This window comes from Aspergillus uvarum (assembly GCF_003184745.1).
Source record: "Aspergillus uvarum CBS 121591 unplaced genomic scaffold BO82scaffold_3, whole genome shotgun sequence".
Classification (NCBI taxonomy): Eukaryota; Fungi; Ascomycota; class Eurotiomycetes; order Eurotiales; family Aspergillaceae; genus Aspergillus; species Aspergillus uvarum.
Genome location: NW_020291300.1, coordinates 282,009 through 309,400, shown reverse-complemented (window position 1 = coordinate 309,400; position 27,392 = coordinate 282,009). Strand labels below are relative to the sequence as shown.

The 27,392-nt window shown below is 52.8% G+C and overlaps 9 protein-coding genes and 1 non-coding gene across 10 annotated transcripts; 4 read left to right on the top strand and 6 right to left on the bottom strand.

Moving 5' to 3' along the window:
- Window positions 1–27: 27 nt before the first annotated feature.
- On the top strand, window positions 28–1,135 carry BO82DRAFT_87324 (uncharacterized protein). Its single transcript, XM_025641616.1, has 2 exons — window positions 28–47; window positions 126–1,135. Exon 2 carries the CDS (start codon window positions 350–352, stop codon window positions 992–994), a length of 645 nt encoding a protein of 214 aa, XP_025496669.1. The 5' UTR covers window positions 28–47; window positions 126–349; the 3' UTR covers window positions 995–1,135.
- BO82DRAFT_350172 (uncharacterized protein) lies at window positions 940–1,503 on the top strand. The gene has a single exon (XM_025634075.1). It carries the CDS (start codon window positions 1,014–1,016, stop codon window positions 1,302–1,304), a length of 291 nt encoding a protein of 96 aa, XP_025496668.1. The 5' UTR covers window positions 940–1,013; the 3' UTR covers window positions 1,305–1,503.
- A 99-nt stretch (window positions 1,504–1,602) lies between these two features.
- BO82DRAFT_t25 lies at window positions 1,603–1,674 on the bottom strand. Its single transcript has one exon. It is a non-coding gene; the product is annotated as a tRNA-Glu (tRNA).
- A 9,242-nt stretch (window positions 1,675–10,916) lies between these two features.
- BO82DRAFT_388612 (peroxisomal copper amine oxidase) lies at window positions 10,917–13,384 on the bottom strand. The gene is made up of 3 exons (XM_025638399.1): window positions 12,676–13,384; window positions 11,375–12,625; window positions 10,917–11,312 (listed from the first exon to the last, which is right to left on the bottom strand). The coding sequence occupies exons 1-3, from the start codon at window positions 13,127–13,129 to the stop codon at window positions 10,966–10,968; spliced, it is 2,052 nt and encodes a 683-aa protein (XP_025496667.1). The 5' UTR covers window positions 13,130–13,384; the 3' UTR covers window positions 10,917–10,965.
- Window positions 13,385–14,479: 1,095 nt separating this feature from the next.
- On the bottom strand, window positions 14,480–16,180 carry BO82DRAFT_397635 (CCR4-NOT core DEDD family RNase subunit POP2; the record flags this gene model as incomplete). The annotated part of the gene is made up of 2 exons (XM_025638959.1): window positions 14,480–15,460; window positions 15,623–16,180. The coding sequence occupies 2 exons, from the start codon at window positions 16,178–16,180 to the stop codon at window positions 14,480–14,482; spliced, it is 1,539 nt and encodes a 512-aa protein (XP_025496666.1).
- A 383-nt stretch (window positions 16,181–16,563) lies between these two features.
- BO82DRAFT_350169 (NADH dehydrogenase [ubiquinone] 1 beta subcomplex subunit 3) lies at window positions 16,564–17,404 on the top strand. The gene is made up of 2 exons (XM_025634074.1): window positions 16,564–16,817; window positions 16,890–17,404. The coding sequence occupies exons 1-2, from the start codon at window positions 16,720–16,722 to the stop codon at window positions 17,056–17,058; spliced, it is 267 nt and encodes an 88-aa protein (XP_025496665.1). The 5' UTR covers window positions 16,564–16,719; the 3' UTR covers window positions 17,059–17,404.
- A 381-nt stretch (window positions 17,405–17,785) lies between these two features.
- On the bottom strand, window positions 17,786–19,487 carry BO82DRAFT_350168 (WD40 repeat domain-containing protein). The gene has a single exon (XM_025634073.1). The coding sequence runs from the start codon at window positions 19,426–19,428 to the stop codon at window positions 17,884–17,886; it is 1,545 nt and encodes a 514-aa protein (XP_025496664.1). The 5' UTR covers window positions 19,429–19,487; the 3' UTR covers window positions 17,786–17,883.
- Window positions 19,488–19,779: 292 nt separating this feature from the next.
- Window positions 19,780–22,035, bottom strand: BO82DRAFT_350166 (phenylacetyl-CoA ligase). Its single transcript, XM_025634072.1, has 5 exons — window positions 21,251–22,035; window positions 20,899–21,174; window positions 20,675–20,837; window positions 20,302–20,624; window positions 19,780–20,226 (listed from the first exon to the last, which is right to left on the bottom strand). The coding sequence occupies exons 1-5, from the start codon at window positions 21,602–21,604 to the stop codon at window positions 19,897–19,899; spliced, it is 1,446 nt and encodes a 481-aa protein (XP_025496663.1). The 5' UTR covers window positions 21,605–22,035; the 3' UTR covers window positions 19,780–19,896.
- A 2,350-nt stretch (window positions 22,036–24,385) lies between these two features.
- BO82DRAFT_388608 (SGNH/GDSL hydrolase family protein) lies at window positions 24,386–25,796 on the top strand (the record flags this gene model as incomplete). The annotated part of the gene is made up of 3 exons (XM_025638398.1): window positions 24,386–24,680; window positions 24,752–25,441; window positions 25,560–25,796. Exons 1-3 carry the CDS (start codon window positions 24,498–24,500, stop codon window positions 25,794–25,796), a joined length of 1,110 nt encoding a protein of 369 aa, XP_025496662.1. The 5' UTR covers window positions 24,386–24,497.
- Window positions 25,797–26,216: 420 nt separating this feature from the next.
- On the bottom strand, window positions 26,217–26,945 carry BO82DRAFT_415586 (uncharacterized protein; the record flags this gene model as incomplete). The annotated part of the gene is made up of 2 exons (XM_025639964.1): window positions 26,217–26,576; window positions 26,624–26,945. The coding sequence occupies 2 exons, from the start codon at window positions 26,943–26,945 to the stop codon at window positions 26,326–26,328; spliced, it is 573 nt and encodes a 190-aa protein (XP_025496661.1). The 3' UTR covers window positions 26,217–26,325.
- Window positions 26,946–27,392: the final 447 nt, after the last annotated feature.

The window sequence follows — 27,392 nt, the reverse complement described above, 5'->3', positions numbered from 1 at the left end:
ACCCAGGACGTCCAGCTGGAGCGCACTCTTTTGCCTTGATCTTACTTGTTGTGTCCGTCAATCGGCCTCGTGAGTTCGCGTCGAAATCCTATCTTAAAACCTCAACCACTGACCTCTCCGCACAGACCATTTATCCAGCGCCCAGCTACAGCAGCTACACTGACTGTACGAACGGATTCCAAGACCAACGAATCGAACGATAATATACCCAAACACACACTAATCCACACACTCAACGCCACCCAGCGAACAACATCCACCTTTGCCATAACACCATCTCCAAACCACCACACCTACCACCTGCACCACCACCACCACCACCACCACCACAACAACAACAGCCTCCAAAATGTCCAGCATAGACATCTACAATCCCCTCCCCCTGCACCTCGACCCAACCTCCAAAGCCATCACCCTCAGCCACCCGTCCACTCAACCCAGCACCTCCACCACCGCCCTGGCCTCCGAACTAACAGCCCTCAATACCCTCCACCGCGCCCTCCTCGAAACCCCCAACCAAATCCCCCCGCCCCCACTCCCCATCAACCCCAAGCGCAGCGCCCAGATCACCAAGCTCCGGGACAGCGCCAACGCCGCATACCGCAAGAACCACTTCGGCGACGCCGCCCGGCTGTACGGGTACGCGATCGACATGGCGCTCGGCCGTCCGGGGTGGGAGCCCGTGACGCTGGCGCGCGACGAGCTGGCGGCGCTGTACGCGAACCGCGCGCAGGCGTGGATGAGCCAGCGGCTGTGGGTTGAGGGCTTGGTGGATGCGAGGTGTAGTGTCGAGAGTAAGGCTGTCGGGAATGTGAAGGCCTGGTGGCGCGGGGGCAAGTGTTTGGTTGAGATGGGGAGGTGGGAGGAGGCGGGTCGGTTTGTGGAACGGGGGTTGGAGATTGAGGGGCGGGAGAGTGAGGGGGGGAAGGAGTTGGTCGGGTTGCTGGGGGAAGTGAGGGAGGGGTTGGAGAGGAAGAAGAGGGGTTCAGCCTAGGTCTGGATGGTTTGTGGTGATGGGCAGGCGAGGAAAGAGTTACGTTTTATGTTTGGGGTTGGACGAGGTTGGTCGTTGTCTGGTCTGGGCTGAGGGTGGGCCGATGATGCATGGATGGATGATCCTTATGGTCTGGTCATTGGATGATGTCGCTTGCGCTTACGCTGGTAATCTCATGGCATGGTTATGTGTGATGTACTACTCTGCTTGCTGTGTTTTTGTGGTTCGGTTCTGTTGCGTTACGTTGCCCCAGGCGTTTAGGGTTGATAGTGTGGGAATCACTACATGGTACAGTACATCCGTGTCTTGATGGACGCTGTCTTGTTTGCAGCCTGCCCTTCGTTCCGGTTCTCGAGGGCAGTATTTTGTGGAATGGCATCGATGCAGTAGCGGTAGCTCTGGGTAAGTGTAAATTGCGAAAGCTTACTTACTCTAAATGATGTAGGCCGGGGCCGGACATCAATCCAGAAAACGGAACCACCGGTGCTCTGGCACAACACAGCTAGGCCTATATAAGCATGGCGGACCCGTTATTATCAATCAATGTCGCTACTCCACAAAAAATGGAGATACGTGCCGAGCAGCAAGCCAAAAATATCAAAAGGTTACTCCGATGCGGGGAATCGAACCCCGAGCTGCTGTGTGAGAGACAGCGATGTTAGCCATTACACCACATCGGACCTTGTTGAAAAGACCCGTTTGTTCTCAAAATAAGTCGTCAGTGTGCTGTCAGAATGTGGTTTCAGATCAACTATCAACTCTAACATCCCGGCGCCATGGTTCGGTTTGAGACCCGAACCTACCTGCTTCATGCTTTGGTCAGTGGAGTACAGTGATGGGTGGAAGGGGTGAACAATACGTATCGATATTGTACTGCACATAGACATCTATTTATGACCTGCGAACATGTGGGTTGAGTATGGCGGATACGTATTTCTATGCTGCGCGGGAAGTCTAGATGCTAGGATATAATATGTGTGTACACTTTCGATGTCACCTAGCCCTAATTCTAGAAGGGATCGACCATCTAATTCGAAGTACATACAGTCCTGTTCAAGCAATCGGAGACCACATGCAATTGCGAATCAAGCGTGGTGACGTATTTCTTTCCTCGCTCCAAAAAGGCCAGAAGCAGGAAGAGTGAGCCCGGAGCTTCGGTTTTCACCTGAGAAGGTGCATCCAGAGTTGTTGGACGTACCACAGCACAGTTTTCGTCCCGCGCCCACTCGCGCCACAGCTCCGGATCCTTGGCCTGAGCTTGGATCTCTTTTCCCATAAACTTGTTCCACTGACGGGGCTTGCCGGTGTCAGGGTCTCAGGATTCCAGAATGTCCTTGATGCCGAACCACTTTTCCAAATGGAGGAGCTAGTCCCGCATGAGCACCATGAAGCATTCATTTCTGTACTCCTGGTAAGAGGTCACAACCGAAAGTATGAGGTGAAAGTGATGAAAGAAGTCAAAGTACACTAAGGTAGCAAGGGTTGAATACTCTGCAATCGTTGGTAAGGAGAAAGAACTGAGGTCTCGGCAAGGTCTTCGTCGGATAACCTGAGGGCTTCACGAATGTGAGAAGTTTTTGTCGGCTGACAGCTCACTTAAAAACATCTTCGTGGAACGCTCGCCTCTGATAAACAGGTGTAATTAATAACATGATAGAAGGGACAGATCTGTGTACTGGAGTGTTTCGCTACGAGATACTTAGACCTCATATGAGTGGAAATTTTGATATGGGCCTCTTCGGTGTCGGGATGATGGGCTATGACGATTACACAGCGTCTCCGATTTTTGCGATCACGCGGGCGAGTACGGCACGACGCAGGAGTCGGTTCTACTGACGTCTTTCGTTCCACTGAAGGCCTTCGTGAAGAACGGTAGACTTGACTCCATTGCTTCAACATGATCTCGGCTTTCTCTCATCATAGCGCAGATTGCAAGATCCCAGGCGCCCGCGGTTTCTATAGCTTCCACGCTAGCTGCGGGATTCACAATATCACAGCACATGGGCGCTGCCCTCCACGGGGAAGACCCGGGTCCTCTGACTCTCCCTCATCGTCTCTCGAGAAGCTGGAGCCAAGGAACAGCCCACTCGCGAGAGCTGAAGTCTAGCAGAAGCGATGATCAATTGGCTAGGTAGGCCTCATTCCTATCCCGTTCACTATTCCTCCGGCTGGTAGTCCTCTTGTAGTTAATCCCTTCTTGGGGTACTTGTGTATTGTCGTGGTGCTCCTATGGCTACCGCATACTCTACCAATCAACACACCCAAGTCTTTATCGCGTTTCAAAGGAGTCGACTGTGGAGGTTTGGCTTCGATAAACTCTGATGTCCTCTCCATCCTCGAGTTTGGCTTGAATGATATTGTCAGGATAACGTCTGTTAATATACCCGAAAGTCTTTTATGAACTGCTCGAGCTTTCTTAGCCAAGTATCTACCAGTAATAATGAAGTCCAGGGTCATGATTTCAAAGTAGCCTGGCACACGCAGGGATGGCTGCGATTGTCCGTACCGACGACACTTGCGAACCGTTTCCGTTTGATCCTTGATAAAGGAGTCCAAATTATGGAGTCGTTTGGGATAATAGCGACCTCGGGATCAGTACTCCTTGACCCCCGTGGGCAAAGACCAAGAACGGCCGCCTTGCCGGGGTGACAGAGACGTCAGCAGTGAGACTCTAGTCAGCATCTTGACACTGACACAGTCATCATTGTGCGTAGGCACACAAACTCGCTTAAGTGGAAGCTCGCGCTTCGGGATGGATACTGGCTGGTCATTGCCAAAAAAGCTGAATTGGACACTCGGTATGAGAGGCATTGTCTCTCAAAATGGGTCACTGTGAAGGCTCTGTTGTTGGAATCGACTCTGACTCCTCCTCGCGGTAGTAGTCAAGCGGGAAAGCAACTTCAAGTTTAGCATGAAGCGGAGGATCATCTGCGACAAATGTGCAGCAGGCATTGGGGAGGCAGAGGAGGGGGCAAACTATGGTAAAAGTTGGGCAATCAGGGGTAAGGTAGAAAGTCGACAGTTGAGGGGCACTGCAAAAACAGAGTGCGAGGACCTTATACTTCCTTTGCAAGGCTTTCCATAAGCGCCCTCCAACTGCATCGAAGCAGCAGTCCGCCTCGAACTGCACACCAGAGCCCGCAACATAGTTTTTGACCGAGGTCCTCAAACATTTGAGGCAAAACATAACCTCCGGACGGAAGGGGGTTTCCGCCAAGGGGCGGCGAGTCAGTGCTTTTGTTGCACATCTTCTTCACAGCAGTAAAGCTTTGCGTGAACAGAGGTAAGGTCGGATCACTGCAACAGAAGCGTTTGGCTCGGTGACGAGATGTTGTGAAGCTGCCGCAGCCGCAGCCGCAGAGTCAAAAGACAGCGCGACTGAGTACAACTTTGTAGTATAGTTGCGAGCCGTTTGGGTCAATATCTGTTCAAGAAATCACCTTGCACCATGTGCAGCCTTGCGTATGCAGACAGTGCAGACTGCGAGATAAGCACATCGAATCAGTGCTATAAAGAAGGTTATAGGTGTCAAGCTGGCAAAGCAAGGCTGACCGTGGGTCTTTGCGTTGAGCTGCCACATCTCTTCTGTAGTCAGATCTTGTGTGACACTTCGACTAACAAGCGGGGGGTACTTTGTCCAAAATATGTCAAGGAGTAACAATATCGAGACAACACCAACCAGCAGTTCATGCGAAGGTCGAACTCTTATCTCCACAAGACCTCAGAGTTTGCAAGGTGTCAGAAAACGATTTAAGTATGCCGTATCGTGTCAGCAAAGTCTATATGACGGATGCATATGCAAGCAGCCGTCAAGCCGGACATCTGCATAATCAACCTTGAGCAGAACATAGGGTATTAAAGTTCGAGATGGTGGATCACTTCGGATATTCAGTAGACTCTTGACCTCCCGCCTCGCTCTGCCGAGGTGCCCATTTGGGTCTTCAGAACGTGCAGTTTTCGATGGAAGCCTAGTACAACCTGAGCGACTACCCGCGAGGTGCTAAACGCGCAGAATACCTCTTAATAGTGGTATAATGCAGCCGCAATTGGTCTTCCGCGTCTGTGTATCTGGTCCTGTACTGAGCACGTCAACGGCTCCTCAAACAAGCCCTGGCTACCCTTCCTGAGCAGTCTCATGATCATCTAGACGATGGTGTGTTGAGTTGCCGAAGGCATGTCCCCGAAGATGGTCCCGCGGGAGAACTTCACGAGGTTCGATACTGATGCTGTTTAGTCACTCTTCTCTGTTGGGACCATAATCTGCATCTTGCACAAGGTACCGTACTCGATTGCTCTCGTGCCATCCTTCCTGGCATGACCACTTACCGGACCGCTGGCTATGCTAGCACCCACATTTTACTTCACATTGTTAGACGACGTGGCCGTAAGCAAGGATCTCTCCGTCTTTGACTTTATAGATGATCACTTCGTCCGGCAACAAGTTGACTGCAATCCCGCATCTTCCAAGGCGTATGGTGCCAAGCAGTTTGACCTTCAACGTCGGGACGTATAGCACATCGGTGAGCGTCACCGTGCGAAAGCGTCCTTTTAAGTACTGCACTTCCACTTCAATTTTGCCTTTCAGCGTGGAATGCGTAAGTCCTTGAAGGATGACAAGGACAGGAATCTCATCACCTTGGCTTTTCTAATTGGTGTCGATTCTCCTTGCTCTTCTGCGGTCGGAGTCGAAAAAGACTTCCTTGAGGGACGGTCGGAAACAGGCTTCATTGTCAGTGTTCCAAAGACGTCGCTGGTCTTCAGAAGCTTTCTGAATTTTGTGATCCCCGCTTTCTGTTTACTGTATAACAGCATGTCGTCATCAATTCCTCCAATCCAGATAGATGTCTCAAAGCCCCATTCGGGCATCGGGTGTGGAATATGATGTTCGACTGCGGTCTTGATATTGGCAGGAGTAGTGAGGGCTGGACTCCTCCCCGTTGCTTTGACCGATAGGTTGCCCATGCTCTGATCTCCGGGTCTCGTGAGCCCTGTTGGGGGGCGATTTATGACTGAGTATATTGCATGAACCAAACAGGTTGCTTGAAGATGGTCGAAGACTGCTGATCAATGTCAGTGCCATGTCTAGTGCCATAGTTAGTACTGTATTAGGCGAATCGAGTCTTCATCACCTGTCATACGTACCGCTCTCCACGGCAGAAGAACTGATTCAGGTGGAAGAGAACCCATTACCGAGTACCCTAGTGGTGTCGGAATGATTTGATCCTCTCCATTTGTGTAATTCTCCCCACCCAGTCAGGACCCGCTGGCTGGGTGTGCCAACAGAAGGCGGGGGAGGTCCAGGCATTATAGGACCGTATACAGCGGGGGCTGCCATGATATTTGTCATAGTGAACTGAATTGCCGAGAACGACCTCCGTGGGGCGTCAGGGGCAACGGCGTCGGTGGTCGCGGTCGCGGGGACAAGAAACAATGCGGCAGCAGGCACTAGGCGCGCAAAAAGAGACATAGCCAGCTGGTCTGGCAACGGGTTCGCTGCTTATCACCTTGCGATCTTGGGAGAAGTTGGGGGGGGCTTACCGGCTGTTGATATCAAGGACCGAATGAGCAGCTTTTCTTAGGACCAGATCACTATATAGTGAGCACTGGCCGGCCGGCCGTAAAGAGCATAAGGAACTATTATATGAGCCCGGTGTAGGGTGTTCTCCCGCAACGCTTCGGTGGCAGCACGGAAGTTTTTTAAATGCTTCCCTTGTCCAAATCCTCGCCGCGCATGAACCGCGCAAAGGAGTCGCGGAACGCTTTTGGGGGTTGAGGCACTGCTCCCAAACAAGAGAATCATGCGGCAAGAAACGTCTCGAGATTGCACTGTTGGAAGCACTATCCGAGGTCAAGTTTATTAGCGTGGGTGTTGATGGCGTCGGTAATGCAACCCGTGTCTGATTCACAAGAAGTCTTCCAACTGCCTGCATCATGATCGACTGTGATGTTGCTGGAGAGAGGAGGTGAATGTACCTCCTTCATTGCCGAGGATGATAAACTCAATTCGCTCAATCAATCCAATTGAGTTCGGTTCCATTTCACCCGTTCTTTTAGGTGCAATTCAATTCAATGTCCTAGTGCCACGCTCATTCGATCAGTTGCATGTAGTCCAGGCCGAAGTATGTTTCGATGTCCTGCTTGAGCATGATCGCCATCAGACGGGTCTCCGAGGCACCTTGTCGGCGTACCGATAAAGGGCGAAAAGGACTCGACGCAACCAGGCGGCCCCACGTTTTGTGGGAACCTTTCTCCATCTTGTTCAGAGATAGGTCAATGTCTACCCCGTGTAATTGAGCTCAGGCTGACACAAACCTTGGATGTGTTGGTAGTAACCAATAAAGACGCAGAAGGCCAGCCATGATAAGCAGCACCATTTCCGCTACCCGAGCTGAAGAAGGGATGTCACGTCCCGCGAGCTGTGCAGTGAAGGTAGCACTTCTCCGATCATCACCAGATCAGCAGCCCCTAAACTCAGAAGGAACTCTCTGACCGGCTCCGGATGTTCCTTCATCAGACCGCAGAGTCGGGCGAGGTCCGCTCCGGAGCTTGAGATATTAAACTGAGCCCTGACTGGTAAGAGCCTCAATGGCCGCCCGGACTCGAAAGCATGCTTTTGAAAACATGTTCAAGATCGATTTTTCATCAGGTAAAGAGGTTGGTGATACGGTACTGGCGGTGCCGAGAATGTGGAGGCGGTGCATGCTCACAATTAACGATATGGAATCGACAACGATTGAAGCTAGAGACGTATTGCAACTCCCTTGACCCTCACCCGCTGTTGTGCTACCCTTCCACTTGGGCCCTGAAAGTAGCCATTGAGACGCCTTGAAGAAGATTTTTGGTTTCGGGAAAATGAGCTTAACAGACCCCGCAGTGTTCTTCCTGTCAAGCTGAAACTGGGTCACTCCTTCCTGCAGCTATCATTCTTTCAGAACGGTTTAAAGTGCGGGAAGCGTCGGTCGACTTTGCACCTTCCGGATGTTTTGGCAAAGAGTAATACTGGGAAAGTGATTATGTTGAACGAGGATGTAAAGAGGACGAGCAAGAGAGTGAAAGAGCGGACAAGAGAAAACAGCACAAGGAGGAGCATGAACGTTGACCCGCTCTTCCTGGACTGACTGAAGCTCATCGATGTGTATGTTAGTCAGAAGAAATGTGTGGATGGGAGCGGCAATAAGCCCCCTCCAATTCAGAGTCTTCTGTAACACTGGCAAACCAGTCTCAAAGATTGCCCTTTAGGTCACGGACCTCATGATCGGATGCATTTTTCCTGTTGAAGAATTCCTTCTTTGAAGGATAATCATACACCCCAGGTAGACGGAAAGGATGATCTTCCTGCGGGGGGTCGTACGGGCTCATATCGAGGATTTCAGCCTGTATTCGGTCACAGAGACGGCTTTCTTCAACATGTCTTCGTTGACCGCCCGCGACTGCGTGGTACATGGTTTATTGGGCTTCGTAATGCCGGAAAGACCTGTCTGAGGCTTAGAGAGATGCCGGCCGCAACTATCAGAGTTGCACGGGCTATATCGGACTTTGTATAGTTGAAAAGACTCGAAGATGGCTTAGAAAGGATCTCCATCGAAGTCGTCTGAGTGGCACGCTGAAGCCAGATACCCAATAGGAGTCAACGCCAATGGATGATTCCTTCAACCCGGCATTCTTTCGTTGCTAGAGTTTGAAGCTCGGCCTTCGCCTCTGCCATGATAGCATTGTTATTGAGTTTTATGTACCGAGAATGCTGTCTGATGTACTCAGACTGCTATTTGCTCAGCGTGAGATCTCTTGTCAAGGTGGTTTGGGCTGTATCTCCATGTTTGTCCTGGACAAGGAGTTGAATTAGAGAGAGAATGTCCGGCCATACTAGTGAAGCAGCTCAAACCGATGCTGCACGAGTGGCAAGATCGGCCCATTCTCTCTCTCTGTGATCTTCGGGTCCAACTAAAATTAGCTTGAGGATGGATAAAACACCCAAAGTCAGTCGCCAGGCCCTGAGATACCTCACGAAGGGCTTAACCACTGTCCAACGGGACAGCAACCCAAGGGCAAGCAGATTCTTATCAACCCAATTTCGTAACAGGGATGTTCCTCTACATTCCAAGAATACTTCTGCTGCAGATATGAAGAGCGTATTATCATCCTCAATAACACCTTCTAGACCAAGCTATGCATTACGGTCAGAATATTTTGCAGTTATTGAAGACATAGAACAAAAAAGATTACTTACCATCTTAAGAAAACTGCAACCTCAGCCAAGTCTTCTGTCGAGGCTACGACGTATACCAATCGAGAACAGCAGTGGGATACATTTCGAGAAAGTCCACAGGAACCGATTCCAGCTTCAGAACATTTGCTATGTAGGCAGAGTAGCCCTGTAGGTAAGCCCCATGGCTGAGAACTTCAGTGCCATAGTTTTCAAGGAAGCCAGTCCACACCGCGGTGAGTGGGAAATGGACCCGCCTACTCGTTGATAGGATCTGCCACCGAAACGCTAACAACATTCGGATTAGCCAATTATCCCCTTTAGTTCGTAGGATTGGTTACGATAGGAATTGAACTTACTGTTCGAAATCGTTGAGGCATCGCAAAAAGAGCGACCAGATATCCAGCTGTGTAGCACGCTACCAGGCGCCTGTCTTAGTCACGACTCAAAATAAGAGCCATCAGTCGGGGCAACAAACTCATTTCAGTTCGGTGGGCAACTCTAGTGGAGTTCTTGGTGCGCTAGAGTTTTCATACCCGTTCAGGCATTTGACGTCCATGGTATGTATAAATTGAGCATGGTCTTCACGCCGCCACTTGATCTCCTCGAGGGATGGATTCTTTGCCCACCCACCACGGCCTTCAATTCCTTGAGATCCAGGCTCTTTAGATGCACAATTGCAGCTTCTCAGATTGTTGAAATATATTTTACCTCGTCAAGTCGGCGCCGTCGTGGAAGAGGATGTTCTCTGCCCTGAACCAGGGAGTTTGAACCCCTCTTCGTCTTCTTCTTAGGGGTCCAGTCTGGATAGAAGGAGCAGTATCCTTTCTTCTCCTTTTCAATGCAATGAACATATGCAGCCTGTTTCGTCATACGGTTTGCTTCCAGGTGTTTTTAGCTGATTGCCACACAATCTCTCCAGTCTCCCAGCCCTTTTTGGCAGTTGAGACATGCTGCTCGACCCTTAAAGATTTCTCCTCGCCTCATAATCATGCGCGCCTCGCGCCGTGGTGGTTTCTTCTCTTCTTATGCCCGCCAGGGGTCTCAACGAGGGGCTCTTCACTAGTTCTTGGAATGACTCTCATGAGAGGTGGTCGAGGTTGATGGTGTAGGAAGTATAGAGAGGGGGTGTATGTAGATGATAGGCAAGGCAGGCTGCTGGATAGAGAGGTGATGATAGAGGAACAGTGTTCATGAATATGGAAAAGAAATGGACGAGGTTGTAGAGTTGTTGATGAAGATGGTGGAGGTTGATGTATCATGAAGTTGATGGAGGATGTGGATGGAAGATGAAGGAGATAGTGGTTGAAAATAGTGGTTGAAGATGGTTGATAAAGATGGAAGAGGAGAAGAAGGAAGAGAGGAGAAGGAGGAGGGAGAAGAGCAAGTATTTAAGCTTGAGGACGAAGTTCTGTTGAAGGCCTGGAATGGCAGGCATTCACACATTGTATGTGATTGAATATATGAATAGGACAATGAATGGTGTGAACAGCCCAGACAAAAGCCAAGAACTACCAGTATCCCCTCAAAATTCACAAGAACCAGACCATCCAAGGCTCACAGCCAGGACTCTGACGCCTAGTCCATCCACCACCTACGTAGATGAACCCAGTGAGTAGTAATTCTACGCAGTAAATACTCTACATCCAAGACTATTTCCCTCCCAGAAACCCTACAGCCATGCATCCAAACTCAAAACGAAGAAGAAATTCAATAAAGCCTAAACAATGGTATATACAAGAAAGAGTCACAATTCCGCCAAATAAAATTAAACCTGCACACTAGACCCGTCGCTCTTCTTGCATGAGCAACCACAAGAATCTGACGCAATCTGAGACGGCGTGCGCGCGTAGCTAGGCGGCACGTCGAGGGCCGGGTTGCGGGCGAAGAAGTGTCTGGGCCGGAGGAGGAGGGTCATGGGCTCGGCGGGCATGATGGGGTAATCCTCCGGCGCGGGGAAGTGGGTCAGGCCGAAGGTGTGCCACAGCACGATGTCGGTGTTGTCGATGGAGCTGTCGGCGCCGGCCTCCTCGATCCAGGCGGGGAGACCCTGGGAGGGCTCGCCGGAGGTCTGGGGGACGTGACGGCCCGCGGGGTGGATTTGGTCATCGGAGTCTATTTCAGCCCAGATTAGTTTGCAAGTCTATTAGGGAGCAGCAAAAGGAGGTGGGACTCACATTTGGTAACGTGGACGGCATGTCTAGCAAATCCAGCTCGCTTCCAGACCAGGCCACCCTCCTTGGGGAGCAAAGGAGGCACCTCGCGGCTGACCAGCTTGTAGGTGACGGGCTTCTTGCTGTAAGGGTGGAGCTTGTTGGTGTTGGCAATCTCCCAGGTGCGGCTGGTGTTACCATCGTAGTCCGACATGGCCTCGCGCGGGGTGTTGAACTTGGTCTTCTTGGCGTAGAAGGCGTTGCCGTACTTGTTCTCGGCGCTGCCGACCTCGCCGGGGCCCCGGACGGCGTCGACCTGGAAGACGGTGTTGTTGGGCCCGTCAATGTTGGCGTCCACGCGCAGACAGAACAGGTGCTGGTGGTTGTGCGCGTTGACGCCGGGGTAGACCTCGGTGCCCCAGCCGTGGGTGTCCTCGCCGGGGTTCATGGCGTAGGTGTTCAGGATACCCGTCAGCTTGATGTCCAGCTGCACAGTGCCGTCCTGGTGGAAGATCCAATACACGCAGTACTCGTAGTTGGCGGCGGTGAAGATGTGCGAGATGATCAGTTTGCGGGCACGGGTCACGATGACCGACTCGTCGCGGAAGTCGGTGTGCTTGAAGAGGATGCCATTGTCCTCCTCGTGGATGCAGATGGCGTTCTTGACGATGGTACTGGCACCGGCGCGGTTGACAAAGGCGGCGTCCATGTAGTGGATGGCACCCTTGCAGTCACAGCCCAGGGAGAGACTGTTGGTCATGTAGCCACCGCCGTATTCACCGAGGTCGAAAGCGTGCTTGCGCTGGTGGGGGTGCTCCGGGTTACCGTAGGGGACGACCATCTCCGCCAGCGAGAGACGGTAAAAGACCGGGCGAACGTTGCCCTTGTCATTGAAGGTGATGTTATTGAGCACGATCCCCTCGCGGTAGTTGAATCCGACGTGGATGTTCCAGTTTTGCCAGTCAATGTTGCGTCCGTTGACGTTGAAGGAAACACCTTCGGGCTGAGTGATGTGGATGGGCTTGATATCCGTGCGGAAGCCACCATCCTTCTCAATGGAGTTGACATCATAATTGTTCGGAGGAGCCTTGCTGATCGGTCTCCGTACCGGGGGAATGTCGATGTGAATGACCTCTTTCGTCTCAGCATTGAAGATCGGACAGAAGTCCAAGGGGTATGTGTATTGAGAATCGTCAACGTGCGGGCGGTAATACATGAGGGCTTGTTGCAGGCGAACATCGGTGCCGAAGCGCTCATCGTATCCGATGGTCCAAGCTAAATCCCGTCAGTACAGAAGCATGAAAAACAATGGCGAGGGAACTCACGATCGCAATAGACCTTGTGCATTTCTTCCTTTGGAATGCCGATGATAGCACACTGTTCGATAACCTTAGGATCCTTGCGGACGATCGACTCCACCTCCTGCAGATCCTCCATTGTGATCAGAGGCTGCACGCCAGGTGTGTGCTTCCACTCGATGACCTGCTCCTTCTCAAGATCCACGATACCATCGTAGACCTTGCCGCCGGGCGCGATGGCAACCACGTCTGCCATACGGACAGGACGAGGGGCCTTTTGAGGATCCGCCAACCAGGCCATCATCTCGATCTTGCGGGGCTCGTAGAGCGTGACCGCATTGAAGTTGACTTTGCCATGCTCCTTGCGGATCAGAGCCACCGCGGTATCTATTTCCGATGTCGAAAGAGGATCGAGGGGGTGAGGAGGAGGCGCGGTGGCCTTGACATGGTGAGCCAATTGTTGCAAACGGTCGAGAACCATTATGTGTAGAGTTGTCAAAAAAGCACGGGTGAGATCGTCAGTTGTGTCTTCGTGAGATCCGGAAGGTCGAAGAGTGTAGAACTATTAATGAGAAAGTGTGGGGTAGAGCCGGGAGATTATCACGGCGGCAGATGCTGGAGAGAGCAGACAGACACAGAAACAACCTGCACAATCCTGTGAGACTCTTTTGTTTCTCCAACATCAATGAAGGGCGGACCTAGTGGGTTTTAAAATAAACCGTGTCCAACAGCCATCTGCACGAAGGGTAGGAATGACTGAGTGACTTCGTTCCGGATGAACGATAACAGCAGCGGTGTATACGATAAGCGCATGGAGAATCATGGATGCATCGCCGATAAACCCAAGGCCCGGATCCCTTTTCCCAACTCAGTCTAGCGTCCGATATGTGGCCGAGGCAGCCGAAAGCGGAAATGAGAACCTGAGCGAGCCAGACTCAGCGTTCGCATGCTTTTACCCAATGCTTCACTGGGGGAGGGATGAGGGGTTGATAGTACCGACCTAGTAGTAATCACACATAGTAATTCCATGCGATCTGTCAAACCCCCTCCCCGCTCTCTCCACCTATCGTATCCCCTCCCCCCATAGTCCAAGTAGCCAAATGGAGGTGGCAAAGCTCCCAGGTGACGCATATCGGAATCTGTCAATTCAAAATGGAACCTATCTTTAACAATTCCAATCACCTTACGTTCAATGATAAGAAGCCGATCGGGTATCGCATCGCATTGCATCGCTCCCACAGCAGATAAGTCTCGGCAACGCCACCACAATAGTAACAAAGAAAGAAAGAAAAAAAGATGATCATATTCCAGCCGTAAGAAGAACACCATACACCCTTGCAGAAACCCCACCTCCAAGACTATACGAAGGCACTTCAGGCGATGAACTCCATGGACGAACCGAGAGAGCAAACTAGCAACACAAACGAACAAGGAACAAATGCACCAAGAAAGCACAACCGATGCCACATGCTATGTACATCCATCAAATCGTTGAGGGTTTCTTCCCATCCCTCCCACCAGGTACAGACCAGCTAAAAAGAAAATAAGGCAAGGGCAAACCAGAAAAACTCGGCTTAGACATCAGCGGTTTGCAAGCACATATGTATCCACCAAATTGAAAAAAACCCTTTGAAGTCGCGGTACAACGGATGGATGGGGATTATCGTGGGCCGCAGTGTAGGTTCCTATGGAGAAACGAGATGGAGAGAGAGTAAAATGTTCGGGCGAATTGCGAAGGCGAAAGCGTAAACCTCTGCGCACCTGGCTCGAATGCCCTGAACAGGACAGGGGGGACGATCCGGACCGCCGATCAAAGAGCACCAGAATATCCTCAAGATTTGGCAGCCTGGAACTGTGCCAATACACCGCCGGTACCACCGGGAGTCATCGCATGTGGTGTTTGGCTTCCGCCGATGTGACCAGCGTTGGGTGTGCTGGGAGTGCCCGTGGCCGAGTAGATGGTGGCCCCATTGAGGTTGGGGGTCTGGTGAGGTTGCATGTGGTACAGCAGTGCTGGCATCTGGCCGTTCAAGCCCCAGATCTGCCCGGAGTATTTTGAGTCATCGATGCTGCCGCCGAAGACCAGCTGGCGCATCTTCCAGTAGATCTCGCCGGTAACGAGGGAGTCGGACCCAGCCTGGTGGGCAATTCCCACCCGCTTGACACCCAGCTCGTCCGCAATGTCCTGAAGACCCGACTTCTGACCGAGATTCGTCAAGATCTGAGCCGCGGCCGGCGTCAAGGGAATGTCGTTGACGGCCTGATTGCGCCCGGCGTGCTTCATCAGGTACTTGATATCGTACAGCGACGGGAAGAAGATGTTCAGTAGCTTGTGGAACTCCTCCTCGTTCTCCGGCAGCGGCTTGCAGAGCATGATCTTCATCAGGTAGCCGAAATCATAGCCGGAGTGGAACGAGACCCAGTGCACGTCATCCAGCAAGACCAGCCCCGAGCTGATCAGGAGCGCGCCAAACTCGAACGGATCGATGCCATTCTTCTCGTGCATCGTGAAGTCAATCCCCGCCTTGGCCAGCATCGCCGTCGACTCCTGGGCGTACATATCCTCCTCCAACGAGAACCGGAAGTTGAACTGCCATGTGCAAGGGGCCGGAACAAGGCTGTTGCCGAGGGGCTGACCATTGGCGTCGGTGGCATTCGGGGGCGGGACCTCACCCTCGGCGGAAAACAGGGTGATGCCGAGTTGGATCATTTTGAGGAGGTCGACGTTACACCGGAGGGTTTGGTAGTGGTAGTCTGCTTTGTTGGTGAACGCTCCAATCGGGCGTGCGACGATGCCGGGAAATTCGGTGTCCTGTGACGATGGTTTTGCGTTAGCTTATACACACTAGTTGCAATGCGCGCGAGAGGACAGAAAGTGGTAAGCGCGTTGTAGGCTAGAGCGATGACTGCGCAACCGTGTGCCGTTCCGCCCACATCCACAGCCACATTTTGGGTAGAGTCATAAGCGCCTTACCATGCTGATGTACGGGTACTTCTCCACGAACTGCCGCAGGATGGCCATCTCCTGAGCCAGATTGTGGCTCCATACATCACGGATCCGCGTCTTCACGGCGCCGCCAGCCTTGGACTCGAGCGCAAGCCGCCCGTCGTGAGCCTGATGTAATTGCTGCTGTTGCATCTGCGCCCCTCGGGCGAAGCCCATCTGAGCCGCATGGCTGGCGAGCCCAGTGCCACCTGCATCCGCGGCGCCTCCGCCAAAGCCTGCCACCGAGATGCCATTTGCAATGCCGGAGCCGGACAGGGTGAATGGGTTGATGTTGGTATTGGGGTTCCCGGCGGCGAAACCCGGATGACCACCGAGGGAGGGAGGAGGGAGAGCGGTATTGGCGGATTGGGCGTGGGCGGGGTGATGTTGTTGTTGTTGTTGTTGTTGCTGCTGTTGTTGTTGTTGTTGTTGGGCCGCCGCGACCGCCGCTTGCTGGTGTTGCTGCTGAAGATGGGCCTGCTGCAAGTGGGTATATGAAGAAGCGCTCAGGCCAGCAGGCCCGTATCTGCCGACAGGAGGTGGCATTATCGATGTGAAAACACGGGGGACTGATCAACCGTCATAAATCGGTTTCGACGGTGAGGAACTAGGATAAGAGCTGTAAGGGCAAGAGTAAAAAGAGCGAGAAGAGCACGAGTGTGGCGGTGGTGGTTAGTTTAGTGAGCGAGTAGGATCGGACCTTTTTCGCAGTTTGGGGGACGAGGACGGACGGAGTGCAGTGGGAGGAGTGAGTGAGTGGAAAGGCGGACAACGGAAGCAGAAGAGAACTGCAGACCTCACCTCACCTCACTTCACCTCCAGGCTCAGACTCGGGAGCTACAGACTCGTCCCATTCCGGACTAGCGCGCCAAGACCCGGGTCTTCTCTCACTCGACTCTCTCTCTCACACTGTGCAGTTGCACGTACAGCTTCAACTTCCCTCCCCGTCTCCCTCCACTAAACAACCTCCTTCTCCTCCAATTGCCACGCCACAACCCGCAGACAATCTATAAACTCTGCGCCTCTCGATCCCGCCCACACCCAATCCTTTCATCCCACTGAGTCCACCTCCAGAATCCAACACAATGGCCCGTACCAGCCCCACCGGTTTCGACGTCAACGAATTTAAGGCCGCCGCCCACCCCCGGTCGACCTGGGCCAAGAAGGATCCCTGGGCTCGCTAGTACGAACTGCTCGCCCTTACTAGATAAACATCAACCATCCGATCACTTTTACTAACGCAACCCTTAAACAGTGAGGCTTGGAGATACACCGGCCCCTTCAGCCGCTGGAACCGCTTCAGGAACCTCTTCCCCGGGCTCGGCATCGCGACCGTCGCCTTCGCCGGCTACTGCGCCTACGAGGCCGTCTTCCTCAAGGACGACCACCACCACGGCGGTCACCACGACGAGAAGCACCACTAAAGCGTCCCCGATTCCAGCATTGTCACGATGAGCGGGTTTGGTTTGGAGTCGTTGAGTTTGGGACAGGCGGGCTAGTCGATACAAAGCGTCGCGCGGAATTCAGCAGTGGAAGTCTCGGAGTCAACCGGAACTAGCTGCGCGGGTGGTGACGTGATAGAAAAAAGGAACTGGGCAAAGGGGTCGGGGGATAGGAAACGGACACCCGAATACACCGGAGTGTCACGGAATCTGTTATTCTGGAAGGAGGGAGGACAAGCTATGCGCTGGTTTTCTTTTGCGACTGGGATGATCAATTGTGTGTCAAGTTTGAGGATTGCGTGGGCTTTTCTAGAGGGATGGAAAGCGGGACTCTTTGATATTTCTGTCTAATATCAGAACCTCTTACCTTTGGACGATAGAGATGAGTGCAATGGCTCGCAGCTCTTTTCATAGGAAAGAAAGGGCACTTGCGTTTTCGTGGGATGAGGCGGGGAGACAGGTTATGTACATAGATATCATGTTTCAAATTTTGTTTTTTTTTTGGTTTATCTGTGTTAGCAATGTGTAAGATCTGATACCTGTCCCTTCATTGTCGGTCAATGGGTTGATCGTAAAACAGTGTTTTTGAAAATAGTAAGTAGATGGTTGATACGGCTATTGTCGTCATTAAAATAAAGGAAACCCTCGGCACAGCCAATGGTTTATCAAGCATTGGTCATCAGATATCATTCATATAAAATTAAAAGAAACCCAACCATCCCCGATCCAAACACGTTGCACACGTCTATACATGACTTTTCCAGTCCAATCATATCATGCAAAGCAAAAAGGAACCCAATAGTAAGATTACTCCTCGAAAACCAAGGAGATGCCATCATCACCCGCCGTAACCACCCGCTTACCATCCGGGCTCTGCACAAACGCCATGATACCGCCCGACTGCTCGCCCTCGGAGTTTTCAATCAGGCCCAAGTGACCCTTCCATTCCTTCAGCAGACCGTGCGCAGCGGCCGCGGTACCACCACGGGCGTCCCACCGTCTCACGATGCCGTCCATGCCGACAGTCGTGAGCAGCCACGACTGGCTCTGCGGGGCCGCAGCACCGGGGCGGGGAGGCGCGGAGCCAACGCCGGGGCGGTTCTGCAGGAACTCAACCTTGACGACGGCGCCCTCGTGGGCTTCCCGGATGTGCCGGCGGACTGCGAAGCGGTGCGCGGCGTCGAAGAGGGCGATCGAGCCGTCGACCGACCCGGCCGCGAGGAGGGTCAAAGGTGGGGAGGAGAAGGACAGGGTCTCGACGCCGTCGGACTGCGCCTGTAGAGAGGCGAGAAGCGTGCCGGCCGCCGAGGCGCCGGTCTGCGCCTGCGACGCCGCCTTGCCCTTGGCCTTGCCGGCCGCGGCACCGCCCGCAGCCGCCAGACGGGGAAGACCGACGACCTTAATGTGGCCCTCGGCACCGCCGACGGCGGCGATGGCACCACCGGGGGAGATGGCGATGGAGTACAGGCCGCCGTCGACGGCGAAGCGCTGGTCTTCGGGGGTTAGGCCGACGACGGTGCTGGTGCCGGCGGCAGAGGCGACACCGGCGGCGGCGGCGACGCCAAAGACGTCGTAGACGTAGAAGCTGCCGTCCTCGGAGACGGTGCCCAGCAGGTTGCCGTCGGGGGTCCAGGCGCCCGCGGTGCAGGAGGCGGTGTGCTGAAAGAAGGTCTGAATGATGGAGATGGGCTGGGCGGTGTCGGTGTGGTCGATGCGGAAGACCCAGGCGCTGCCGTCGTTGGCACCGATGGCGACCACGTTCTTCTTCTCCTCGTCGCCGTTCACGTTGGGACACACGGCCAACCAGTTGATCTCCTCGACTTCCTGCGTCTCAGCGACCAGCTCCCACGCGACGCCCGTGAGTTGGGGTGTGGAGTCCCGGTAGGCGCGCAATTTGCCGTCCAGGCCGGCCGTCACAACGTACTCGCCCTTGGGCTCGGTGAAAGCAACAGCATTCACGGTATCGGTGTGGCCGACCAGCTGCGCCAGCGGCTGCAGGGACTCGCGCTCTTGTTTCGGTTGCGGGTTGGATTCGTAGCTCTGAGGGAGGAGGGGCCGCGCGGCATTTGGCGTGGAGTCGAAGATGTAGGCCTTGTCGTCACCGGAGCCGGTGATGACGATCTGGTTGTGGACGGGGTGCTGTGCGATGCAGAAGACCGAGTCGGTATGGCTGTCGAAGTGGGCGGCGGAGTCGTTCTCCAATGTGATCTCTTGTTCTTCATAGGTCATGGGCTGATCCTCGTCTTCGCCGTCGGACTCCATGGGCTGATCTTCATCGCGGTGGAAGATTTCCTCGGCCTCGTCGGCCTGAATGTAGGCGTCATCGGCCTCGCGGTGTTCTTGGGAGGACATGTTGTAGTATGCGCTGGGGGTATAAAGTATGAGGGTGCGCAACACAATAAAAAAAAAAACTAAGATAGAGACGAGGAAAGTAAGGTCTCTTCCGCGACGGTCAAGGGAGGTAAAGAGATAAAAGGAAATTGCAATGGGAGGGAAGAGGCAAGAAGTGAGTTGAGTAGGAACAACTTATTTTTTTCATGAATTCTCCCGGTCAACCACCCCGCTTAGAAATTCATTTGTTCCCCGCGATCCAGCCAAACACTGCAAACATCTACTGAAAGTTGCCCCGATGGTTTCTAAGCCGGCGGAGAAGGAGCCAGATCTTTCCGAATATGTAGTACAGCACAGTAGTTACCTCATGCATCAGAATTGTGAGTTGCTCAATTGTAAAATATGTATCGAAGAAATATCTACACATGACCACCGTATCTAGTGATGTCTACCTCGCAACTTTCGAGTAGCTTCAAGCGCACACGAAGCTCAAAGTCTCGAGCCAGCCTGTCTGCGGGCCTCCTTCTCCTGGTCGCGCAACAAACGGCGCAAGATCTTGCCACTGGGGCTCTTGGGGATGACTTCCAGGAAGCGAACCCCACCCTTGAGCCACTTGTGCCGGGCCTTGTGCTCCTCGACGTGCTTCTTGATTGACTGAATAACCTCCTCATCACTGCCCGTGGCGGACGGGGACCTCACTACGATCGCTTTGGGGACCTCGCCAGCGGAATCGTCGGGGATCGCGATCACAGCACAATCCGCCACGGCAGGATGCGTGAGAAGATGGGCCTCCAGCTCGGCTGGCGCGACTTGCAGACCCTGTGCAGATGCGACACGTTAGCGGCCATGGCGTATGATAGCATATGCAAGGGGCGAAAGCATTGCGCAACTTACTTTGACTTTGATCAACTCCTTGATGCGGTCTACAATGAAGATATGCTCCGTCCTCTTAGGGCTCAAGCGAATGACAGCCTCGTCGCCCGTATACATCCAGCCGTCTTTGAACGTTTCCTTGGTGGCTTTGTCGTTGTTCAGATACCCCAATACAACGCTAGGGCTGCGGACGACAAGCTCTCCGGGAGTATCGTAGCCTGTAATCTCTTCGCCTTCTGGTGTTACTATCTTGGCCTCCACCCCGGGCAGAATTGTGCCGGAGGAGCCAAACCATACATCCCAAGGATGTGTGGAGGTGACAACCGTCGATGTTTCCGTCAAACCTGTTGTAAAGTGTTAGGATGTGGTGGATTTGCAGATTGAATCCTCTTACCATATCCTTGTCTGATCGTCACTGTCGGATAAAGCTTCTGGAACTCTTCGGCGGTTTCCATGCCCAGCGGTGCGGCACCCGTGAAGACGGATTTGACAGCAGTGAGATCGTATTTGGCGCAAGTCTTCGCATTGCGGATCATGTTGATCAGAATCGGAGGGACCTATACAGCGCTGTGGTCAGCTCATGGAGTCTCGTGGTCTCATTCGCGCATCATCACTCACCACAAACAAGGAAGTGATCTTGAAATCCTGGATACAAGCCAAGAAGGAATCGAGCTCGAATCGTGGAAGCACGACCACATTATCCCCTCTCCACGGGCCAGCGTGACACATCACAACAAGGGAGTAAATATGGCTCTGCGGGAGCAAACACATCACGACATCGGTCGGTTCACTTTGCGTTCCGGGATCCTTGCGCGAGTCGCGGTAATCCTGCTCGAATGCTTTGATCTGTAGTACGTTGGCGATCACATTGCGGTGTGAGATCATGACTCCTTTCTGCAAGCCACTCAACCGTTAGCCCCCATGTCTGTTTCTGCTTCTGGGTCAATGTCTGCCAATCGCAATCACCTACCGGCAATCCGGACGTGCCACTCGAATAGCACAGAAACGCCGTCCGACGAGCCCCCTCCCCGGGGCCCCAATTCAAGGCTGCAACTTTCGGCAATGCCTTTCCTGCTTCGATCAAATGATCCACCGTCTTGAACTCGGCTGGAGCCTTGACTCCCGGGGTGAGTTGCGCAGGCACCTCGAGCAAGAAGATGCGATCCCTGGGAAGACCGGCAGCATCGGCGGCTTCCAGCGCCGTCTTCAGCAATGGCAAACATGTGAAGAGCACGGTGGCTCTGGAATCCTGCAGCTGATATTTGAGTTCAGCGGCCGAGTAGGCCGCGTTAGCGGGGCTGGCCACTCCACCCAGTCGATGCATGGCCCAGGAAAGCGTCAATGTATCGATCTAAGAAGGAGCAGCAATCAGTGTCAGCTACCTCACAAATCTCCATCCACTGGATTGACGTACGGTATTCACGCTGAAAATCGCCAAGGTCTTATCCCACTCGCTGCCTGCATTGGGCTGCCAGCTGAATCGGCTAGAGAGTGAGCGTGCCAGATATTCGACGCGATCTACCACATCCAGCCATGAATAAGATTTGCCGGTGACTCCACAAGTAAAAGGGTTCTGCGAGTAGCCGAGAGGGTTGCGGCCGTGAAGATCGGTGAGCATGAACTCAGCGAGGGAGATACTGTCGGGGATGGGCGACAATTTGCCGGCCGATTTTGGGGGACCGAAGACCATGTTTCTGGTTTCCCTCGGGGGTAGTGGCTGATGGGAAGGGAGGTGATTTGGGGGAGTTGACGAGAGAGAGAAAAGAAGATAAAAGATGAGCTACATGGACGATGGGGAGAAGGAGCAATAAGTAAATGGCCCGGGGAGGGTCTTGCGGGGAAAGCTTCTCCTCATCGGCGGGAAAGCCGAGGCTTCTGTGTAACTGGGATGGATTTGGCCCAATTCGCAAGGAACCGATTGGAGACCGGGTTATACCCATGGACGGTGATTTTATCTGATCAACAAGGCCTGTTCCAGATGATGGCATCGGCATAAATCTAGACTGGGTACAGCAATGTGCGAACAGTGAACATCCAGAAAGACTGTAGTATGCAACATACAGGAATTTAGTGTTGGTGAATTAACCGAGGCAGCCCGTTGGTGTTGCTGTTGTTGTGGAGAGCGTCTTTGCATTTCCCCGCATTTTTGGTTAGCCGGCCGAGGGGGGAGGAAAGAATAGTTGGGAAAATGGAGAGAGATCGCCGCTCCCTATTTTTGGGCCCTGCACCTTCTCAAGTCTTGGTCTTACTCTTTCTCCTCATCATGCTTCACAACCAAGCAGTTGCATACCTATTCACAACGCTGACATGAAAATTGTCCAAGCTCTACTCTCGACCTCAATAGTAATGAGCAGTCATGACATCAAGGAATGCGGATGCGAATGCGGAAATCGAGCTGTCACCGTTACATCCTCCTCCACTTGCCGGTCATACCTCCGACCGTTGCGATGATCGTCAATCATTCACTGCCCCGGGTTGATCCTTCGCTGCATGTTCGGCTCTTTCTTATTCATTTACTATACTCAATTCACCACGAGTATCAAACAAAGCGATCACATCAGCAGCAGCAGCAGACACACCTCAATGAATTCACCAAGGCCCACTGCGAACCATCAACACACACATTGCTCGGCCATATAAGGTTGCTATAAATCTCCTTGACGCGATCATCTTCATCAACCTCCATCTCTACGACGCAAGAAATTATCTACATCTCCTGTATCCCTCATCACCAGCAAACCTACCGCATCGAACAAGACAATCCCTCCATGGACCGCTGCGAAAACTGCGGCGGCGAGGGCCATCCCACCAAGGAATGCCCAGTTCCACGCTGCTACACCTGCCTGAAGCTGGGCCACATCGCGCGCGCCTGTCCCGACCAGATCTGTCGCAACTGCCATCAACGAGGCCATGAGGCGCGGGATTGTACGGAGGTGAAGCACTAAGGCATGCACCACCAGAAGCGTGTGTTCCTCTGGCAGATGGGGCTGACATGCTGATCGAAATAATGAATAGGTAAAGGCTTTGCGTTTCAGGGTGCAACCAGACTTGGGCCCGGGTTGATGGTTTTCTGCGGATCGGAATATATTGGGTAGACTGGAGTCGGGCGCATACGCTCGGTTTGACTAGCTTGAAGGCAGCAAAGTATTGGACACTCCCCGCGATGTCTGTGTGCGTTTCTCTGCGTGGGACTTGCAAAGTTTGAACCTTCTTGGATGTATTGCTATTAGGTCAATGAAGAAACATTTCTTAATAGCTGAGGCTGTCCCCTCCGCAAAGAGAGTATTGAACGTGATCCAGCAGGAGAGTGAATTTAACAATCAAGTTCTTAGACTACCTAGTAGGTTCTGCCCAGGAGGAATCAGGTTGAGATATTGTATTATCTGTCTCGAGAGGTGTACCATGAGTGATGTGCGCAAGAACTTTGCTGGAAGCCTAGGTAAAGTTCATCGAACCCTGGTAAGCACCGGAGCAGCGACAACACCAACAAAGAACCGCACCAGGCACAGGCACTAGGGGTCTATGGTCGAAGCTTCACAATGCAAAAACAATGGTTTCTTTTTTGCTGGAAAGCCGTCATCCTTCCCGACAATTAATTTGTCTAAGCACGCACCATAAAAGAGAGGAGCGCAGCAAGCACCTCGACAAGAAAAAGAAATCCATGACTTGCACCTCGCTTAACCAGCAATGCAATCATACCACCTATAAAAAACGGGATAACCTTCAGGCTAAGCCTTTATGACGCGGGGAACCTCTTTACTACAACATTCCATGCGGGGGTAAAATCGACGACCGCCTGACAGGAACAAACAACTCATTTCCCCCTCGCGTACCGGATAAAAGCCACGCCTGCAGCATCTTCCCAGCTCAGACTTGGTCGATTTTCCGCGAACCAGAAGCGATCAACATGATTGAGTTACCCGCTATTGAACTATGCTGCAGACAGTTTATAGCTGCGGGGGCGAGGCAGCTATACCGCTCCAGCACACACACATGCACACCGGATGCGGCATCCGCAGCCGGCTAAATAGGGAGGATCCCGACCATCCGCGAGCACTTTTCCCACTGTTATGATGCACACATTCGACAAAAGGCGGAGACAGAAGCTCTATGAGCGAAATGAGCTGAAATATAAATGCAGCCAGCGCTGGTGACTGAAGTTCCTGAACTCTAGTGTCCACCTCCAGCATTCCTCGATTCCTACCCCCTCCATCACAATGCGACCTGTGCTACTACTACAACTACTCTTAGGGCTAAAGGCGTCCGCCTCCTCGGCCTGGGGACCCCGGAAATTCACCACTCTAGTCACCTTCGGGGATAGCTACACCGATGACACACGGTTCTCGTACTTCTCAACACATAATGACTCCGCTCCTCCAGTAGGATGGGTCGAACCCGACGTAAGTTGGCATCCATTACCCTCCCCCCGCCCTTAATCTTCACCTCCCACACAAATTGACACCAAAGCAAGGCCAACATCTCCTCCTCCGGCGGCCCAACCTGGCCGCACTACGTCTCGACCTTCCACCCGACCACCAAGAACCGGTACAACTACGCCGTTGCCGGCGCCACCTGCTCCAACGAGATCATCGCGCGCGCCTACGACACCACGGCGGGCTACCTGTTCCCCTCCGTGCTGGACTACGAGGTGCCCGCCTTCACCGCGGACGCGGCCTACACCGACCCCACCACCAACCAACAGTTCTTGAAACTCGCTGCCGACGAAACCGTCTACGCCATCTGGATCGGCACCAATGATTTGGGGAATAATGCCTTCCTCACGGACTCGCAGCTCAACAATGCCACGCTCGTGGATTATCTGGATTGTGTGTACGCGGCGTTGGATGGGGTGTATAACGCCACCAGCAGCAGCACCTTGAAACAAAAGGATAGGGGGGGCAGCAGAGCAGCGAAGTACTTCGTGATCATGAATGTGGTGCCGCTGCAGCTGGCGCCGTTGTATGCGACGCCGGAAAATGGCGGGGTCGGGCCGAATAATTACTGGAAGGATAAGCCGGCGAATCTGACGGAGATCAGTGGCCGCATGGAGGGCCAGGTCGTGTTGGTGAATGAGGCGTTTCGGTATCGCACGCCCATCGAGGTGTTGGTTAAGAAGCGGTGGCCAGGGATGCAGGTGGCGGTTATGGATGTTTATTCTTTGGTGAGTTCTTTTCTTTTCCTGGGGTGGAGGTTGAGGGGGGAGGGGGGAGGGAGAAGATTGCTGGGGAGGAATGTGGTAGTGTAATGGGTGAAGTTGAGTGCTGATGCAGAAGTCCCAGATCTCGGAGATCTATTACAACCCCACCCAGTACCTGAACGGGACTGCGCCTGCGAATGTCACTGGGTTCGAGTATCATTGCAATATTAATGGCACAGACTGTATAAGATCGGACAGCCCGGATTCGTTCCTGTGGTTTGATCAGTTGCATCCGTCGGCGCGGACGGATCAGATCATTGCGGAGGAGTTTATCAAGGTGGTGAGCGGGGAGAGTCGGTTTGCTGAGTATTGGTCGTGAATGGGGGTGAAAGGATTGAATTCAGTTCAGCGTAGATGTGATAATGAGGAATGAGATTTGTTTTTGTTTACTTGATGCGCAGTAATGATCCTAGTTACCTAACGCAGGGGTTTGATGACCCCCGCAAGGCTTGTCTTCCTCTAGGGTAGTCAGGGAAAACAACCCTACGTTCCTCCACTCATATTCAGTCAGCAGGTTTTGCGCAGAATAGTGATATATGTCAATATTATAACGGGGGTGGGACGAAGGAAATCTACTGAGAGAGAATGCTAAACTCGACTTATATTGGTAGAGCCGACCAAATTAATTACATTCCTCGAATGTCGCAATTGCATGCAAAAGGGATGATAGATTCAATTGTTGTCTGATACTGTGCAGATCACTAAAATACCCAAGGGGAAAAGATAAATTCGAGCATCCAAGAAACAAATTGTGCAAAGCCAATGCTTCAATCACCAAGCCAGGCCAGGACTATTCAGCCACAATTGTGTACTGCGGTGACACCGTAAAGCCAAGCGTTTTCATGGTCTCAATCCACACGAGGCCTCTTCGTTGCTCTACCACTTATATCCAAGGCGGCAAAAGCGCTTGCTTCAAGCCCCGGCGCTGTGTGCTCCTTGATGATTTTACGGATCGCCTCCGCGAGGCTCCATGTGATAGGTGGCGGAACAGATGCAATGATCTGGGAGCGAAGGGTCTTGTCCGCACCGTAGAAAATGTAATCATCGGGAAACCCCTGGATGCGAGCGCATTCGCGAACCGTGAGAATATCGTGACGAGCTGTTGCCGGTTAGCAGTGAGCCATTCAAGCCGCAATGGCAACTTACTAGGGTGCAGCCAGCCGTGATCGCTGTAAAGTGTTGGCAAGATAATGTTGCTCTGGAAGTCGACGGTTTCAAAGTACGGCTTGTCAGCCACATCAGGTAGCTGGCCGGTACCATGGTTGTAGACATTGACCTGACCCGCAGGATTCAAGAATACATGTTTTCCTGCCGTAGGATGTTCATCATCCGCCCGAGGGTTTGTAGACTTGAGATCACCGATCTGTTCTTCGATACTCTTTGTGTCAAGGTGGGTCGCAGGCCAAGGGAAGTCAGCAGATGGGCGAGGCAAGCAGGACAACGTATGTCTGGCTGTTCGAGATCCCATGATCTGGTAGGCGGACGCTGAAAACATGCACTGAGAGTCGTTTCTTCAGGAGTTCGAGAACAGCCCTTGCAAACGAACTAAGATACTGTGGATGCAGGATCCCTGCTGGCTGTATACAGACCAGGGCTTATAAACACGAATTTGGATCTCACTCCGAGTATCTTTCATCTCTGGTTGAAAGTTCAAGTTGCTGAGATGGAATGAGGACAGGATGCCGTCCTTCCTATCGTCTCACACACGTGTTAGACCAAAGATAATCGGATTCTGAGGCCAGGGACTGACACCCACCAATTCTGATAGAGTTCTCGGAAAGCGTCTTCGTTGCTCCAGTTCTTGACATAATCCACACCCAAGCCCCAGGTATATGTCATGGGTCGAAGTGAGCCGTCATCTTCTTCTTGCTCAGGGTCATGGAAACTCTGACAAGGCGGAGACTCGTGTTCTGAA